Source organism: Sipha flava, unplaced genomic scaffold (assembly GCF_003268045.1).
Source record: "Sipha flava isolate LNK unplaced genomic scaffold, YSA_version1 249_pilon_pilon, whole genome shotgun sequence".
Taxonomy (NCBI): domain Eukaryota; kingdom Metazoa; phylum Arthropoda; class Insecta; order Hemiptera; family Aphididae; genus Sipha; species Sipha flava.
The window spans coordinates 851,263-871,836 of record NW_020272898.1 but is presented as its reverse complement, the minus strand read 5'-3'; the positions used below and the strand labels follow the sequence as shown (position 1 = coordinate 871,836).

The window sequence follows — 20,574 nt, the reverse complement described above, 5'->3', positions numbered from 1 at the left end:
TTTTTTTAAAAATGAATTTGCATACAAAATAATAAGACCTTTTCTCTTTGTTTATATTTAAGAAAACCAAAACAATACGTTCATTATTAAAGGATATCTATTTTCCAATTTATAAATGCCAATCACCTTTTTTAAATTAAATAACATTCAAACAATTATTATTATATCATTAGCTTTTTACACAGCATATATTTATATAATAAAATATTTTTCATTTGACAAATTTTCTTAGGTATACATTTAATAAAAATGTAATCATTTATTGATTTCTTGAAATATAAAGTAATTTGACAATAAATATGAAAGTATATATATATGTAAAATTTTATAAAAGTTTTAAATTAAAATTACAAAAAATATTTTACTAATAATAACAAATTTGATATAGGTATAAGAACATTTTAACATTAATTACAAACATTAAAAAAAAAAAAACAGATATTATAATAGTTATTTACGTAAAAATTAAAACGTATGAACATTTTAATTAAAAAATAAATGACACATTACAATTTTTAAGTTTTTGAATAAAATTTTAAATTAAAACATAAATTAATTATTTAAAATACATTATTTAAAATGCTTTTTGACTTATTCAAATTATACAAATATACTAACATTAGTAACCTTATACTTTTTTATTTAGTGTACAGTATGAATTGACAGCTAACCTTTGTGGATGCTCTTACGTATCGTGTGGAATGCAGTTGGTAATCACATCGTTCCCATGTATTATTAGTTTCCTTCCAATTGTATGATACATAATGCCCAATTGCATTAATGTTTTTGGATTTTGGTGTTATGAAATTAATAATACCTCTTGTTACATATAGCTATAGCCTATAACTGATTATTTGTTATCTACAATAGCGGCTATATGTTCATGATAAAATAAAACCAGTCAGCTTTTAGCACTCATGCGTAGCACTTTATTTTGACCTGACACACTCCTCGCACGATGCAACATGGCGCAGTCTAGAAGGATCTGAAAATTGTGTATTGTATATTTGAATTTTGAATTGTTGTTGAACCATGGAGTACAATAAACCAGATGCATTGGTTTTAACGGGTAATTTGTCAGAAAATTGGCGCGTTTTTCGTGAAGCGTTCGAGATTACATTGAGGCGGCTGGTCTAACGACAGCGTCTAACAAACGTCAGGTGGCCATTTTTCTTAACCTTGTTGGTAAAGAGGGCCTAGAGAGGTATAACACTCTCAAGTTTGAAAACGTCGAAGACAATAAGAAAATTGATCAAGTGCTAACCGCGTTTCAAAATTATTGCAAACCTAAAAAAAATATTCTACACTCCAGGTATATATTTTATAAACGGTCTCAAAAAGAAAATGAGTCTATTGAGGAGTTTCTGTCAGCGTGTCGTGGTTTGATAAAAGATTGTGAATTTAAATCCCATGAAGAAATTTTACGTGACAAAATTGTTCTTGACACGAGAGATAGCGAGACTCGCGACAAGTTAATTAAGCAAGCTGATGTTACTCTTGAAGCTGCAATAGAAACCCTTCGTATTGCTGAAATTCAACGAAAAGAATTCAATCAAATGAAGGAGATTGGTGAAAAACAAAATGAAGTAAATGCAGTTCATTCAAAATTACTTGGTGGTAAGCGTACATATCAAGCTCAACAGAACAACGGTAACAACGGACATCGTGGTCAATGTCAAACGAATCAACGACAGGCAAAATGAAAAGGATATAGTCAACAGGAGGAGTCACCACAGGTTTTCAAAAATACGGGTAATTTTTCTGTAAGTAATAAAAAAACGAATAATAATTGTAATCGGTCTGTTAAATTATGTAAATATTGTAATTTTATGCACGACAAAGGCAAATGTCCTGCGTATGGTAAAAAATGTTTAAAATGTAACAAATTTAATCATTTTCAAAGTGTTTGTAAATCTGAGATTGCATTTGTTGAAAACGTTGATGGGCTGAGTAATGATAATTATTTTTGTTCTACGGTATATACAATGAATACTTTGGCTATTTCCTGGTCTGAGACTATTCTCGTTGAAAATAAAGGTATTAATTTTAAACTGGATACTGGCTCTGATGTTAATCTACTGACCTTAAATGATTTTAACTTAATTAAAAAAGATTGTCCTTTTAAAAACTTAGTAGTTAATAGGCAAGCAATAAATTTACATGCATATGGTGGTAGTAATATTAATACATATTTTACACTTGATTTAAAAGTAAAAGAATATATTCTAAATTTTGTAATTGTTGATAATCATTGCAAGGCAATTTTAGGTCTGCATAGCTGTATACATTTAGGGCTTATAAATAAAGTAGAAAATGTTGATAAGATTTTAAGTCGTAATGATGTACTGGAGAATTATTGCACGGTTTTTACAGGTCTTGGTAACTTTCCCGATGAATATAGCATACAATTAAAGCCCAATGCAATACCTGTTACGAATGTTCCACATAGAGTTCCTATTAATATCCAAAATAAGTTGAAATGTGAATAACATCGATTAGTGTCAGAAAAAATAATTAGAGAAATAAATGAGCCGACTGAGTGGGTAAATAGATTAGTGATTGTTGAAAAGAAAAATGGGAGTATGAGATTATGTCTTGATCCACGCGATCTAAATGAAAATATAATTGGTGAATATTGTGTAATCCCTACATTATCAGACTTATCGTCAAAACTGAAAAATGCAAAGGTCTTTTCTGTTTTTGATTTGAAAGATGGTTTTTGGCAAATAAAATTAGATTTAGAGAGTTCTAAATTATGTACGTTTGATCTATGTTTGGTACTTTTTGTTTTAATAGACTTCCTTTTGGAATAAATAATGCAGCTGAAATATGTCAAAAATGAAATATGAAAGTGTTTGGGGGTATTGAAAATGTATTTATATATCTTGATGATATTTTAATTTTTGGTGACACTGAGGCTCAACATGATTGTGCATTAAAACAGGTTTTAGATTTGGCTATGAAAAATAATATTAAATTTAATAAAAACAAAATTCAATATAAGGTAGATAAAGTTAATTATCTTGGACATATATTTTCATATGGAGGCATGAAATTAGATGGTGATCATATTAAATCTATTTTCGAGTATGAGATACCAAAAAGTATAAAAGATTTACAAAGATTCTTAGGTATGGTTAATTATGTCGGAAATTTTATTCCTAATCTGGCAATGTTGACTAAACCACTAAGAGATCTTATTAAAAAGAATAATGAGTTTGTATGGACATCAATACATAATGAGTGTGTAAATAAACTTAAAACAATAATTGCTAGTCCCTCTGTACTTAGAAACTATGATAACACAAAAGAAGTGATTATACAGACAGATAGTAGTAAATTTGCCATTGGATGTGTTTTTTTACAAGAAGGCAGACCAGTCTGTTTTAAATCGAAAAGCTTATCTGAAACCGAAATTAACTACGGACAGGTTGATAAGGAATTTCTGTCAGTCTTATTTGCGTGTAAGGTATTTCATCATTATATTTATGGTAGGCGTGTGGACAGTTCAAACAGATCACCTTCCTTTAATTTCGCTAATGAAAAAGAACATAAACGACATTCCGTCTAAAAGACTTCAATGCATTAAGGTCAAATTATCACGATATGATATTAATCTTATACATGTACCGGGGAAAAAAATGTTTATCGCAGATGCACTAAGTCGAGCGTGTATATCGTCTCATGATAACGATGTTGATATCGATGTCTCGGATGTAGTCCATTCAATTAATATGTTTACAAATATTCGAAATGAGTTTGTACACGAAACAATTAAAGATGATTTATTAAAACAATTAGTATATGTGTGCAAGAATGGCTGGCCTAACCAAAACAATAAGGTCTCGCGTGAGCTTAAACCATACTTTAATATGCGTTACCAAATATCATTTGAGGACGATTTACTTTTTCTTAATAATCGTGTGTTTGTCCCTATGAGGTTACAGAATAGAATTTTATTTAAACTACACGAAGCTCATCTTGGAATTTGTAAAACTAAAACGAAAGCACGTTCTTTATTTTATTGGAAAGGTTTAGATAAAGATATCGAGGAATATATTGGTAACTGTGCAGTATGTAATAAATTTAGGAGCGAGAATACTAAAGACCCTATGATATGTCAAGAAGTTCCTAATCTACCTTTTGAGAAAGTTGCATGTGATATTTTGGATTATGGGAAAGATACTTACCTAGTACTAGTTGATTACTATTCCGGTTGGCTTGAATTAAATTATTTATCTTCTAAAATCTCAAGTCAAATAATTAAAATACTAAAAGTTATTTTTTCGATACACGGGATTCCAAAGCAACTTGTGGCAGACAATATGCCTTTTAATTTTAACGAATTTCAGAATTTTGCGACTGATTGGGAATTTGTTTTAACTACGTCAAGCCCTAGATACCCAAAATCTAACGGACTTGCGGAAAAAGGTGTAAGTATTGCGAAATCAATACTAAAAAGATCGGATGAAGGTAAAGTTGATAAGCAACTAATGTTGTTAGAATATCGTAACAGTGCTATTATTGGCTCTAAGTTTTCCCCAGCACAACTTTTAATGAGTCGCATTTTAAGATCGAAAATTCCAATCTTAAACAACTCTCTAAAGCCTACTTTAGTAAATAATTTTAATTTAATACGTGAAAATAAGAATATAAAAACAAAACTATATTACGATAGAAATGCCAAAGTTAAAAATAATAATGATTTTCAACCGGGCCAAAAAATTATATTTAGAGATCTATTAACTAAAACGTGGAAGCCAGGTAAAATCATCAATAAATATAATACGCCTAGATCATATGTTTTCAGTGATGACACGGGTAATAAGAAACGACGAAATATTGTACATTTAAGACCTGCCGGTAAACAGCTCAGGTATAATTGGTATAAAGATAATAACGTTGTTTTGAAGCCTAGTTGGATACGTAAGCGACGTATTGTACCTCCAACTAAGCTTGATTTATAATTATTATTATGTTTTTTTTACATTTGTAAGTTTAATTTGTAATTTGTATTTTGATTATATATATATATATATATATATATAAAGGGAGATGTTACATATAGCTATAGCCTATAACTGATTATTTGTTATCTACAATAGCGGCTATATGTTCATGATAAAATAAAACCAGTCAACTTTTAGCACTCATGCGTAGCACTTTATTTTGACCTGACACACTCCTCGCACGATGCAACACCTCTAAGTGTGAATTTGTTATGTAGCAAATTTATTGTTGTTGGAATGTCACTCAAAACGACAGTTAATTCAAAGTCTAATTTTTTTTTTCCCAACTCAAGACTTTGGAAAACAGGTTCAATGAAAAAATGTTTTCCAAATGTAAAATTTGTTTTAAAATTTGTACATGGTCCGCAACGTACCAAAAACCATTTTTGACCACGGGACGGTGAAGATAATATAGTAAAGGAACTATTGCTATTACAGATTCATTCATCCTCACGACATTAACAGATTTTGTTATAGAATTAATAAACTTGTATTAACGTTTTGTTGATATTTTGTATCTACTAAAAGCTAACCGAAAGGTGGTTTGCGTACTTATGCAATTTGATCAACCATGTGTTATTTACTATTATAAATTATAACTTTTTAACTATTTGCTAAATAGACACCAGTCTTGTAAAGGATTCGAATACTTTTTTAAGTATTTATATGCTATTACGAATACAATTTATTTTATTTGTTTTTAAGTATTTTGATTATTTCTTAATTGTATTTTTACTAAAATTTAAATACTTGTATTAAAATACCATAAAGTATTTTATTAATTTTAATTTATTATTTTTAAAAAAAAGATTTAATCTTCTTTTATTAAAATTAATATCATATTTTCATATGATATCATGAAATAAAATTAAAAGCAGTCAATGGTTAATCGGAGCTTAAGTCAGTTTTGACTGAAATTATTTATGTTGGTATTAAAAATAAATAAATATTTTAAACGTTCGTATGACATTGAAGAAATTTCGGGAGGGGGGGTCCAGACACTCTGGACCCCCCCCCAGATACGGCCTTGGGTACCTATACTGGTGTACAATACATATATATATATAATATAGCATAAAATTAAAAAAAATACTTGGATTTGTATTCAAATACTTTGTAAGTATTCATAAAATACATTTTTATAATAGTATTTTAAGACTTTTTTATTCGAATACTATTATTAGTATCTTAATACTTTTTCAAAAGTATTGTTTACAAACTGTGTTTACGGTTAGACACGTAGGTATGCATAAGTTTCAGTGCGAATTAGCAGTAGCCTGCCAGATCTAAAATTCCGTGGCCGGATAAAATGGTCGCTTAAACGTCAATCCAAATTTAAAAATGACAAAACAAAAAAGGTTTCATATAATTTTAAAAACGTGTTATGATATTATCATAGAAGTTTTTTTCAAAATGAAAATTCATCAATAATTATTATATCGCTTCGGGGTCTTGGTGAGAAGAGCTTTTATTGTTTTAAAATACACGTAAAAATATCAAATATTTAAATTTTTGTACACAAATTAATTTAAAAAATAAAAAATAAAGTGGGTCATTATAAAAAAAAATCCCAAGTAAATCAGAATTTTCTGCTGAAGTTTGATCACAAATCTGCACAAACGTGGAATAAACGAACAGATCAATAAGAAATAAAAAAATTGGTTAATGGGGAGGCTAAGTCCTTAGTCCCCTCCCTCCTTCAATGTTTAACATCTCGGAAATGGGTTGAGCACAAACGACGGGAATAAAACAAAAACAAGCATAAACGACTGTAAAAATTTGAACTCGAAAGTCCGAGGTAGTGGGGGGACTGAGCATGTCCCCAGCCACCCCCACCTTGAAAGTTCAATAACTCGGAAACGAGTTGAGCACAAACGACGGGAATAAAAGCACAAACGACTGTAAAAATTTGAAGTCGAAAGTCCGATGTGGGGGGGCTGGGGACATGCAGCTGTTTTAGTCAGTATAAATTTATTCTACGTTCAAATCGCCGGTCGTTCGTATTTGAAAATTTGAAACAACATATCATAGAAGCGTGTAATAATATAAACTAATATTTAATGTAATAATAATAAATTATGAATTATGATAAAAATATATATCTAGAAATAATAAAAATTTGTTTTTGCATATTTTTGCATATTTTGGTAAATCAAATGCATATTTTACAATTTATTGCATATAAATCCTAGCCCTAATAATAAGTAATACTGGTGAGTTATTTTTTCATATGGAAACAATTTCAAGTCTAGTAATATTTACTTGTGCTACTAATTTTGAAATATTAAATCAATACTCTCATATATTTGCCGATGGGACGTTTTCACATTCCCCTAAATATTATGAACAACTTTATACTATTCATATATTGCAAAATGGTTTTTATATACCTATACTGTTTTGTTTTTGACTAAAATCAACTCAAACGTATATTGATATGTGGCTTACAACTGTAATATTTGGTTTCAAATTGACCGGTAAAAATATACAACTATAATTAGTTCAATCAACTTTTCATTTTGATTTTGAAAAAAGTGCACATAACGCTATTAAAAAAATTTTTCCGAACTGCAAAACTATGGCATGTAAATTTCATTTAAATCAAAGTTGGTTTAGACATATTCAAAAAGATAGTCAGCTATTATATGAGTATAAATCAAGTTCTACAGTGGGTGTTTGCAAGGCCGGATTAAGAACAAGTGCCGCCCTAGGCCCTTTTAAATATGCCGCTCCTACCCCAAGAAAAAAATCTTGTAATTATTTCTAATAAATTTATTAAATTTTAAAAGAATTAGGTCAACAGTCATTATAAACAAAACAAAAAATTATCAATTCTAATTCGTCGTGTGTGATGTGGATAGACAATGTCTCTAGCCAACTTCTATATATATTATATTATTATCATAATTACTTTTAGGAACAACTTACATTATATACCTAGGTAGGTATCTTATCTTTATAGCTCACATTACGAGAAAATTGATTTCGTGTTATTGACATTTTATAATATTGACGCGTCCGTATATTATACACACAGATATCTATACTATAATATTAATTTATGCAGTTACATAAATGCATAAAATATTTATATGATTTTTTTTTATTTCTTACAAAAGTTGCGGCCCTAGGCTCGGGCTTCACGGGTCTAAGCATAAATACAGTCCTGGATGTTTGGCTAAAAAAAATTTTTGCCTTAAGATTTATACCACTACATTTAGTAGAAAATGCTTTTTTACATTTAATTGAAAATGCTCCTACATCTAATTTTGGATTTTCCGATTATTTACTTGAAAACTATGTAAAAACTTATGTACAATTTCCACCAACTTTATGGGCAGGTAAACCATCAGAAGATTCCAGAACAACTAATGGTCCAGAATCTTTTCATATGCACTATAATTCACAGTTTTATACCTTGCATCCATATACTTTCCAAGTGATAAACATATTACTAGGTATTCAGTCTGAAACATATTTAAAAATAAATAGTAATGAAAAAAAATTACGTAAAGAGCAAGAAAACAATATTAAATTTATAATGGATACTTGGGAACAATTTAAAAATAATAAAATATCAATGAATGATTATTTGGAAGTAATGGACCACGTTTTTGTGCTAGTCACCAAATGTAATTTTTAAAAACAGTTAAATATTAGAAAATATATATTACGATTACTTAATTATTATTATTTTTTATAAGAACAAAAGGATTATTTAATTATTATTATTTTTATATGAACAAAAAAAAATATATATATATATCAACTGACTATCAGAATAGAAAAAAAAAACAATTTTTAATAAAAAAAATTTCGACTATTGACCATGTCAGTATATACATTTAGCATACATGTAATTTAGAAAAAAAAAACAATTTTTAGTCAAGCCAACGAGAGTTTGCCCATTGAATGTGTGTAAATTTGCCCATTTTATTTAGCCAGGGCTACAGACCTAATGAATGAACGGATTGGTCTGTTTGTGGTATCAATAGATCGGGCATGATTTGTAGTTTATACCTTTGTCATTTTCGAAAAAATTAGTTGAATAATAACGAATATATTAGCAAAAAATTCAAGTATTTTTGAAGCAAAAAGATATTGTGCTTGACCATTTTTAGTTATTACGTTTCACGCAGCAGCGCACGAGACCGTATTACCCCCTCTATTCCGTATACGTTTTCGTTGCGGTCGTACACTGGGCAGCGGTTGCCGTCGTTGCCCGCGTCTTCGCTTATCGTATTCGTTATTTCTGTTATCGACATTCATGTTTCTGGTGAAGTTCGGTGTAGATGTGTTTATTCGCCGCCGCCCAGTGGCGTATTTAGGAATTTTGCTAGGAGGGGGATGAAATATATAATAATACATCCTAACACCCATAAATTCGTACATAATATACATTTTTAAAATCCCCTCACTTGTTACCTATTGAGGTTAGTGTGGATCAAGGCAAAATAAGAATTAATCTTTATAATTACCTCATCATTTTCCAAACAAACTTTTTTATTTGTACTAAAATAAGAAAATAAAGTTTTTTTTTGTTTTTGAGTATTACTCATATTGTCTTAAAACTTCACAGTTACAACTTACAAGACAAAAAAAATAAAGTCGAACAATAGTCAATTCGGCAGTAAGTCAGTACTCAAAATGGCGCGGCGTCGCTATCCGTCAACGACCAACGACCGTACATATCTACTTTTAACAAATCAAGATATCATACGATAAAATATATATATATATATAGCTATACATTAGCCATAAATCTACTAGTAACAAATTTTCTAAAAATAAACCCGCCCGGCCACCCTATGGTTAATCCACGGTCTTCATGGTCATTTTGTTTTGTTTATCGATTGCTTATCGGGTTTATTATAAACACTCTTGCATGAAAAATAATTCGCAGAAACGTACAAAATACAGTACACCATAATATAGGTATAGTTTTTGTTGCCTGATAGTCGTACATGCCGCCAACAATAAACGATTAGTGGCGATTAGTATACCAGACTATCAGAGCGGTACAATTACCGCGACTAGAACATTTAGAAAACAGAAAACATACATGCTTGAAAGTAATATCATATTAAGAATATTAGAGAAAATGAGACAACTTATAGCTACCTAGGAAAAAAAAAAAAGGTCAAGGGGGGGGATCTATCCCCCATATCCCCCCCGTAAATACGCCACTGGTTGTAATTGTAGCAGGCCGTGCTATTTATAACATAATTATAATTATATTATAATTTGTTATTTGCTATTTCTAAAATAGTTTCTAAAACATAAACCGAAATTAAGAAAAAGGAGAAATTATTTAGAAAAAAAACCACAAATACAATGTGTATGCTGAATTTATTAGTGCTCTTATAAACATTTACGATCCACTAAAAAATTCGTTATCTCATAAATTACAGATAAAATTAGATTGTTCTGCGTGCCATAATAAGATAATACAAATAACTCAAAACTATATTGTTCAACTTAACGTACCTAATGAAAATGAAACGGTAACTTTTAATACAACGTTAGATTATTTATTCAAAGAAGTGTTAATAGAAGGCGTTAATTGCAGAGCCAGTAATACTATTACATATCATACGCAGATAACAAATATAGTAAATACTAACGAATATTTGTACTTTCAAATACAACTTTGGAATAATGTCAGTACAAAAATATCAAACCTAACCATTAATGCATTACCCATTATAATAATTAAAGTTGATGGTAAATCGTATGGTTTAAAATCTGTCATCTGTCATCATGATCTATCTATGAATGAAGCCCATTATACAAGCATAAGTTCACATCAAAATAAATGGCTACGATGTAATGACAATGCAATACATTTTGAACGATGGCCTCGAGGGGGTAAAAATGTATATATTATAATAATGAAAAAAAAAATTGAATATGATTTAAAAAAAAACATATATAGTATATATAAAATATATATTAAATAAACAAACATCATAATAAAATAAATTAATAAAAACATAAAAAATTTCATATTACATGTCAGTACATAAAAATATGTTAAAAAAAAACTACTGATATCCCAACAAAAACACTTCGTCGAACTCCGTGTAAAAAATTGCTAAGTAAAAAAAACTAGTCATCTATAAGACTTCAGCATTATAAAGATGTGATATCATGAATAAATGTTAAGTAAATTAAATTTTCAGTAAATTTATTCTATCTCAATCATTTATTTATGTGGCAAGAATTTATTTATTTCGACAAATAAACATGTCTGTTTATAACTGGACTATTTAACAAATTTCCATGACAAATGTTACTAAATTTGTTTTATAAAAAGTCTTAATTATTAATTTATAAAGAAAATAAATTCTCGTAAAGTAAATAAATGATTGAAATAGAATAAATTTATTGAAAATTTAATTTACTTACCATTTATTCATGATATCACATCTTTATAATGCTTAAGTCTTATAGATGACTAGTTTTTTTACTTAGCAATTTTTTACACGGAGTTCGACGAAGTGTTTTTGTTGGGATAATATAATATATGATATGATATGACATAATGTTGCTTTTACTGGTTTTCAATTTAAAACTACAGATTGACACTAGGTACTATATTTGCACTATCGCGTCAGTATACGTTTGTGAACTATCTTAATGAAGCCGTGGTATATTTTTCGTTATAATTTAATAATTTAAAATAATAATACTGGTTTAATTAAATAATTTATTTTGGTCAAAATGTCTATAATTTTAAGTGAAAAGGGAAAAACTGTTATAATGGTCGATGGTATTATTGTATAAATAGATAGTTTTATATCGATTGTATTAATTTTATTAATGGAACATTTTCACATGGGAGGCAATTCGAGTTTCCCCTGCTATCATTCCCATTAAAATAATTATCAATCTTCGTTCATATTATATCATACTGAGTGAATATTACTTTACGCCGTTTTATAAATGGTTGATATAAGCATTTTACAATTTCGAACTACTACACACACACACATATAAATACATTTTAAAAAAAATGGTCATGAGATGATTAAAATAAATTAACATGGTCTTATACCAGATGATTATTGGTCGTTATCACATAAATTTAGAACATAATCACTTGTTTTGTAATGTGGTACATCAGATGAAACCCCGTCTTAAACAAAAACCTATCTATTTTTATAAAGAACAGTCTTGTTTATTAAATCTGTCTTACACAAACAACACAATAATATACACGTAAAAAAACTTTTCTTTTTTTATTTTATTCAAAATGATACGGACATTTGAAATTCTTAATTTTAAAATTATTAAAGATAATCAATGTTTGGAAAATTATAAACATATCAAATTTAAACAAAAGGCACGGCACATAAATACTTTCCACGAGTATTGTTTTACACGGAGTTAATGAATTAAACTTTGTTACTAACAATCAATATTTATAAATAACTAAGCTTAATAAAGTACTAAAATTGAATATTGAAAAAAATATTATTGAAGCACACTATTTTTTTTTTTTTTGTTTTTGGTAGATGATAGTTCTATCTCGATAATAAACAATCTTGGAAGTCAAACAATGGAAATAAAAAATGGGTACAAGGCTGAATCAAAACTAATTTTTAACAATTTTTTATCAAGGAAAAAATTATCAGTGGCTAAAAATTCTTTTACACATTTTTCCGTGAAATAAGGACTATGCATATCGAGGCTCGCAATGGATCTTTGTCCTTTAAGTCTAATCTGTAAGACATCTATCCACCTATCACTCATAATCGTACAATGGCCCAACCTTACCGATTCCAAAGTACGATGGGTTTTTAATAATTCATCTAAAAACTTATCACACACACGGAAATGATCTACACGTAACCGTTTTAATTTTTTGAAACCAATGTGCAAACATTTCAAATCCAAAACACAGGATATACGGCATTTAATATATATAACTTCATTTACATTAGCATACACACTGCCTAATTCTAATAATGTATGCTTATTAATTTCATTGAGTGATATTTCGTAGAATACCAAAGTCGTTAAATTTTTTATGTAAGTAAAACCTTCAGTGGGGTAAACGGATAAATTTCGAGAAATCATTAGCGTTTTAATGTGCTTGTAAATCTCTGTGAATTGAGTGCATAGGTAAAAAGCATCACAATAATTGATTAAAGGATGCAGGGGATCTTGGGTATAGGCACGCAAGTAAACTTCAAATTTCTCGGATGGCCAGTCTATAAAAGCTTCGCCTTTGATTGAAAAAAAAAATACTCCATATGAGTTTAAATGATGCATAACAACTGATTTCAATGTGTACACGTCAGATGCAACCAATTTTGCCCAGCGATTACATACCAAAGGTAGTAGTGTGATAAAATCAAAAGCTGGCAGTTTTCTAAATATGGTCAGTAATATTTCACCAGGTAGTTCATTCATAATCGTTCGCTGTATTTTATTGTTTTCTGAAAAAAATTTAATACACAAATCGGCATTATTATACTTGGTTTTACTGAAACGATACATTATAACAAAAATAATACATGTTTGCCTCAAAGAAACAAAAATGCAGTCTTTATAAGATATTTAATTCATTAATATGTTTATTTCACAGTTTAAATAAAAAAAAAAAAACATTTATACCTATTATTCAAAAATTGAAATTAGTACATGAATATATTACATTATGATAAAGTGTTTTATAAACCATAGGCTAATTAGTATTTGAAATCAATATTAAAATTAAACAATTATGAAAAATGACTAGAACTATTGATTTAGTTTGACTTGGTTATAAAAAAAAAAAAAAATAGAACTATGAATTTGATTATGTATAACCAATAGTTTCCAATTAATAGGAGAATATGTTCAACCTATTAATATTAGAAGGGGAAATTTGGAAAATTGAAACCGGTAGATTAAATACATGTATTTATGTATCTTAATTCTATGTATAGATATATATATATATATATATATATATATCTGTGATTCCATCATCTACATTAATAAATTATAATAATTAATTTGATAATTTAAAAATCTACTTATCTCATAATACCAGTATTAGGAATTGTTTAATTTCTTATTAGATATAAGATAAAATTAATAATATATTAAATATTTGTAATACCTATTAGTTATACAATATTAGTGTACTACTGTATTAACTCCACAGAGCATGAACTAAATTAACAAGGAAAAAATAATTTCATTTATGTCTACGTACAGGGCTAGAGGTTGCAAGCTAACTAAAGGGCTAAAGCTCTTTGTTTTTGGGCTTATTGTTTAAGTTTTTGTACAAAATTATTTTATAATCTCATTCGCCGTACCATAGGATGCAAATTTAAATATTTTTATTGTACTGAAGTACCTATGTACAAGTAGTACGAATATCTTAGCCAAACAAGCGTAAGTAAAGGGGCCCTGGAAACGAATAGCTCCGAGACCCTCAAAAGTTTTCGCCAGCCCTGTCTATGTAATATTTATAAGTTAATCTTTTTTGTGATACTACGATGTAATCGTAATTTTTAAACAAACAGCATAGATACATTTGTAAACAAATAACAATAAATTATACTCACGGTTTCTGAATAAGTGACAAGTTCAGGCAAAGTATACACAACTATCGAATTATTATTACACACATGTATTTATATGTGTATATAATAAACAACTTTCTATAATATTCAAACATATAAATAAATCTGAAAGATATGTGTTGAATTCACAGAAAATATTAAAATCTGTGGTTGGATTAGTCGTAATCACCACAACGTGATAAAATGATAAGAATTTCAAGAGCTCACCTCAACCATTGATTTTATAATATACAGATAAGCCATACGGCTGTTTATTTAGAAACAAGAATAATAGTAAAACAAAAATCCGATAGATTGCATAGCAGTATTTATAATCGAAAAAATAATATTCACGACAGCCGATGGTATTGGCTTTTCTTAAATAAGATTATTATAAAACCGGTTTCGGATAGGCTTTTTCGATTGACGAAATGAAATAATAAATAATGTTATTTAATCACCTATTAAAATAATAATCATTAAATTATTACTTTGAAATGTATTAAAACAAATCAATACATCAAGTATAAAAATAAGCATATAGCATTTATTTTATTAATAATATTATACATGAGATAAAATTATTAACTTCGTTAATTTTGACTGTTTTGTTGTTATTGAATGATATTTGCATTTCTTAAATATTTTACAAGTCAATAATTTGTCTAGAATGAAGAGTTTATGATCTACACATTCTTCATTGTCACGGAGCCAATGTTTTATTAGGTTACGACGTTTAAACCATGTCATAAATATTAATTTAATATTTTTTTTATGTTAAACTTTGCCAAATTTATCTTCAAATATATCAATCGCACAAATAACAAGTTACACAAGTTTTTTTATGGAGATTTAAGACCATTTGTTTAAATATTTTCGAAATTTTCATAACTTTTATGATTTATAAATAATTGATCTTTATTATTTATATCTGTGTCGGTTATTAACTGTGATTCAGAACTATTACAATTGAATTTTTCTAAGCAAATATGTGCTAAATACCTAACAAAATAAACAATAGTGCAGTCCTCCAGAGTTACTTCTACCTTTTCTGTATCTTTATTTAAATTATTATATGAATCATTTGATGATGACGATAATAAAGATTCTGTGTCACTTAAATCTATGTAGTTATCTGAACATGTAATGTTAGATTGTTGGTTATTTATGTATATTGTATGATCTGCTTCTGTGTATAAATTTTGTTCACAATTTGTACCTTTTGAAGTACAAACTAACGAATAAATGGCTGTGCTTCTAAACGATGTTCTCATAACTCTTGATGTAGGATTTCTATTGTAACCTTCCTTCTGTCGAAAAATTGAAAACAAATTTTCAAGTACATCTTGATTCAAGCGATTTGTCAATAAGAAGCTGATGTTATATTTTTTTTCATCTGCAAAAAACTGTAGTACACCATTTATGGTTTGAGTAAACCCATTAAAACACGGAGGCCGAGTGATTTTTTTTTTAGACAACTTGAACATGTCAATAAAATACGAGGACGCATAAATTAAAAATTTTTTTTACACGATTTATATCGGACAAACCACAGTTATAAATATTTTTACTGTACAAAGATCTGCTATTCAAACAATCAAAAAGCCTGTTCATAAAATTTACAAAGTTTGCTGTATCTAAAGCTGTTTCACTAATTAATTCGTTTGTAGATACACAAGTGCGAATTATTGAAGCCATAGTGTTATTAAGAACTTGAACAGCAAATGTTACCTTCATTTTTTGAAACAAATTTGGATTTATGTGTGTATCCGTAATTTTTAATAAACAGGACTCGGAAGTTCTAGCAAATGCATATTTTTATTGGTTCGTCCTAGAACATCCAAAGTAAGATACAAATATGTTCCACACTTCTCTGGTGTCATACACGAAATTTTATTTTGCTATTTTTTGCATATATACAGTTTTTACTGCTATTTTGCTAATTTTAGGTTTTAAGTGCTATTTTTGGGTATATTTTCACATAAATACATATTATAGGAGGTATTTTGCTAATTTTGAGTTATAAATGCTGTTAATGGGCATATTTAAAGAAATAAACACATATTGTTGAAAAACTAAATTACCTACCAAACAGCCGCCTACGAATATGTGAACGAAAACAAATCGTTTTATTTTAAGATGGTACGCATCCGGAATAAACGGCCTTAGACCGTTGTTATCGTCGATTAATCGGACAATTCCATTAATTTCCAATAATTTAGTTATTTTTAAAATTGTATCAAAATATGAACTGCAGTTATCGAATTCGTCGTATTTACGTAAGATACGGCGTTATCGCCGTATGTAAAGACTTATGATTTTATTTTAGTTTTCTGCATTCTACCGTCATTTGCATATTGTGTGTGCGTTTGATCGTGAACTATCGTATTATCGTGTTTAAAAATGCCTAAAGTTAAAAAAAATTTGTCAAATCGGCTCCAAACCTATGTTAATTTATATGGTCCTAATATTTTTTCAATAGATAAAAGTGTAATATTTTGTAAAATTTGTGAAGTCAAAGTTAATTCTGACAAAAAGTTTAAGGTATCACAACATATAAAAAGTGACAAACATATCAAAGGCCTTGCCCGATATGAAAATCAAATAAATCGGAAACAACAGCAGTTATTGATAGCGACAAGTAATATTAGTAAAAAATCGTAAAAAAGATAACTGTTTTTCCTCTTGTGGCCATGGTCAGTGGTTTTTCATTATTTGCATTGTTACCAGTGGTTTTGAGTTAACCAAAGGAAAAGGAAACGTATTAATAACCTTACTAACGTCATTATGAATTTTAAACATTTGTAAACTTCTTTTTAATTTACTTATACGAGATCTTTTATTTTTCAATTTGGTCGATTGATTTTGCAACTGTACTTTTAATTTTTTTTTTCTAAGTGTATCGTCATCACAACAATTTATTTTTAAATTAGGACAGGGCATATCTATTATATTTTCTATTCGTCTTTTGGGTGTGGTCATAATAAGACTTGAAAATATTAATTATTTTACATCAGACGTCGAATGGTGCTCATAACATTTTGTAGAAGTTAATACATTAGAATTAACACTTAGTGGCAACAATTTTTCATTTTCAAAAATTCCTAAAATTAATAAAATTGAAAATAAATAATTGTAATAGCTGTAATAAAGTTCAAGGGTTTTGTAACATGTTTTATAAATAAATTTCAAATTTCATAAATTTAGTTGATAAATTTGTGGTTCTGAGTGGAGTGGTAAATGTATTGATTTTACAATGATGTGTTTTATTTTTTATATTTGTGTCTGAAGATAAAATTTGGAGGAGTACCAAATAGTGCTGCAATCTTAAAAGTCAAAGTTGGTTTCGGGTAGCAAAGTGATATAAGTATATAAGAGTGATATACTTTGGGGGATCAAAAATAAAAATTTTCAGCAGTTTTCAAATGCTAAATACTAAATATTTATATTGGCATCGCCTGTACATGGTATAACTTTTGAAAGATTTTGAAGTTTTTTAAGCAATTTATGGACAGTTAAATTTTCGATTTTTTTTTTATAAATTTAAAAATGTTTTGACTGAAGAAAAGTTTGAAAAATTAATAGAAGATTTTACATAAGTTAATCTATGAGTGATTCAAAAATCATCAAAATACATTGGGACATTTTTTTTATAAACGTTTAAAGTTCAAATACTGACGAAATTCGTCAAAATCACGAAAATTTACAAATTATTTTATAGTTCAGATTGTATACATTTTATTCTATTCATAACTAAGAATTGAAAATTGTCCATAAATTTTGCTTACAACAATTATAAATAAATTTGAGTGTGAGTCAATTAAAAAATCAGTTTAATGTAAATTTGGTAAATATTTAAATGCAATTTTTTGCCAACAATTAATTCAACCTACTTTATTACTAATTTGAGTAATTAATTTAAATAGCAATAATATCATAATATATACCTAATAATATGCTGACGGTCTGAAAAACCGCCTTTACTCAGAATCGTAAATCCATAATTAACGAGGTATACAAACAGGTCTCGAAACATGGTGCTAACTCGATGTACTTAAAAAGCACTAAAATATATACATGTCTTATTAAAAAATATTTTAATATTTTATAATTGTTACTAAATATTTATGAATAAAAACGGAACAATGTGTGTCAACTAAAAAGGATTTGAAAAATACATTACAAGAGAAAAATCCCAATAAGTCTTCTAGCCCAAAAAAAAACCATGCGAATGTAATAACTGCCGAGACCTGTTTATAAGCAATTATGATAAATTTAAAGTAACATTACCACTGGATGTTGATGGTTGATCTTTATCCCTAAATTTATAAGGAATATATCAGTTGGCTTTAACTTCGTCATTTCTTGTCATAAAACAGTCAGATGAAAAATGTTCTTGGCATAAATATTTAGTGTACAGTTTTGATTTATCAAGAGATAATATTTTCAAATTTCCTAAAACAATAAATTAATCTGTCTTTTACGTCGATTATAATAACTTGTATAATTATATATGAAAAGTCATAAAAATCCATGTCCTAATGCTTTAATCATCATAAATGTCAACATAAAATTAAACTAATTTAGGTACTTAATCATCTATACGACTATACCTAATATTAATAAATTAAAAATATTCTAACCTGCATTGATGGTTCATGTGTCTAATCTAGTTTCATCTCTCGGAAATCGAAACATTTTCAATGTTGGAAAATTTTTTTTTGATTTGTTGCAATTCACATATTGACAGATATTACCAGACATCATAAGTTTAAAATTTTAAAATTGATTAAATATTTTAAAATAAATATACTGAAAATGTGTTTGTAAATGTGGAAACAGCTTTATAAGCACAATAAAATGAATATTTTATATTATATAAAATCAATGATATTTCCAAGTTTGTTACATTTTCACTCAACATGAGTAGCCACTCAATTATTCGAAACGCTGTTGTTTTTGTCGACAGAGTAAAATATATCAACAGTTAAAACAAATCCTAAAAATAGAATATAATCAGCTATCGTAGTGCATATAGCAAAACAGCACCCATCCAATGTTTATCCCTCTTGAATGCAATCGAACACATCGACGTCTAACGGCTGAATGCAATTAGCCGCTGCCACTATTAACAATAGAATGGCTTATCTGTATATTATAAAATCAATGCCTCAACCTACAAAAATTAAAAATAAAAGTAGTTACAAACAATTCGAGCATCCTGATATACATAAATAAATAATTTAGGTACATGCAGTTAAACATTTTGAAAATAAATACATTTTTTTTAATTACAATGTTAGAAAGACTTTTTATTACTATTTGCAAACAATATTATTACACTGACCATGATATAATAAATTATATTATATCATGACACTGATTTCATTCTAGTCGAGCCGCAGTAAAGATTGCCTGAGCAGTGTTGCTCCATGACAGTAGTAGTTCAAGGGCGTTCGACGCACGGGCGGGTTTAAGTGGATGGCTAAGGGGGCATTACCCATCCCTTAGGACTAACCTATCTACTTTACAAAGTAAAGTATTATTATATATTAATAATTATAATAAAATATCGTCAATAGTCATTGATGAATATGGTACCTATTTTATATATTTTTTTTATAAATAAATAGCTCACTTTTGTTGTTAATTATATGTATTTACCTACATTTTAAAATGGTTTCAGATTAAAATTGATACAAATAATGTAACTATTTAAACTTTGTCATTATTGAGAAAAAAATTACTTACTTATGAGGGACTCAAAAACATATTCTGTAATTTAAAATTTTATATAGATTTAAAAAACTTACTAACTAAATTCTTAAACCTACATTAGCCTCTCCCTTGGTTAGTGATAAAACCCACCCCTGGTTCGACGTACAGTCGTCTTGCACGAAGGCTTATGTTTATTGTTATTATTTATGGTTATTGTTATATGCTAGTGAAATGCCAAACGCTTATGTCTACAACTTAAATACAGCTGTAATTAATTATATCCTAAC

The 20,574-nt window shown here is 28.1% G+C and overlaps 2 protein-coding genes across 4 annotated transcripts; one reads left to right on the top strand and one right to left on the bottom strand.

Annotated features, from left to right (window-relative positions):
* The first annotated feature begins 3,641 nt into the window (after positions 1-3,641).
* Positions 3,642-5,646, top strand: LOC112684442 (uncharacterized protein K02A2.6-like). The gene is made up of 2 exons (XM_025555977.1): positions 3,642-4,616; positions 5,632-5,646. Exons 1-2 carry the CDS (start codon positions 3,642-3,644, stop codon positions 5,644-5,646), a joined length of 990 nt encoding a protein of 329 aa, XP_025411762.1.
* A 5,721-nt stretch (positions 5,647-11,367) lies between these two features.
* Positions 11,368-19,851, bottom strand: LOC112684454. 3 transcript variants are annotated; one of them, XM_025555991.1, is made up of 3 exons: positions 19,213-19,823; positions 18,860-19,024; positions 11,368-13,453 (listed from the first exon to the last, which is right to left on the bottom strand). In XM_025555991.1, the coding sequence occupies exon 3, from the start codon at positions 13,425-13,427 to the stop codon at positions 12,564-12,566; it is 864 nt and encodes a 287-aa protein (XP_025411776.1). In that variant the 5' UTR covers positions 13,428-13,453; positions 18,860-19,024; positions 19,213-19,823; the 3' UTR covers positions 11,368-12,563. The 3 variants fall into 3 exon arrangements, with proteins under 3 accessions (XP_025411776.1, XP_025411775.1, XP_025411777.1); XM_025555992.1 differs by lacking the exon at positions 11,368-13,453 and adding an exon at positions 15,159-15,975 and having other exon boundaries at positions 19,213-19,851; XM_025555990.1 differs by lacking the exons at positions 18,860-19,024; positions 19,213-19,823 and adding an exon at positions 14,573-14,994 and having other exon boundaries at positions 11,369-13,453.
* Between the last annotated feature and the right edge of the window lie 723 nt (positions 19,852-20,574).

Coding starts and splice junctions, on each gene's coding strand:
- LOC112684442 (XM_025555977.1), top strand. CDS start 3,642: ATGTTTATCGCAGATGCACTAAGTCGAGCGTGTATATCGTCTCATGAT.
- LOC112684454 (XM_025555991.1), bottom strand. CDS start 13,427: ATGAATGAACTACCTGGTGAAATATTACTGACCATATTTAGAAAACTG.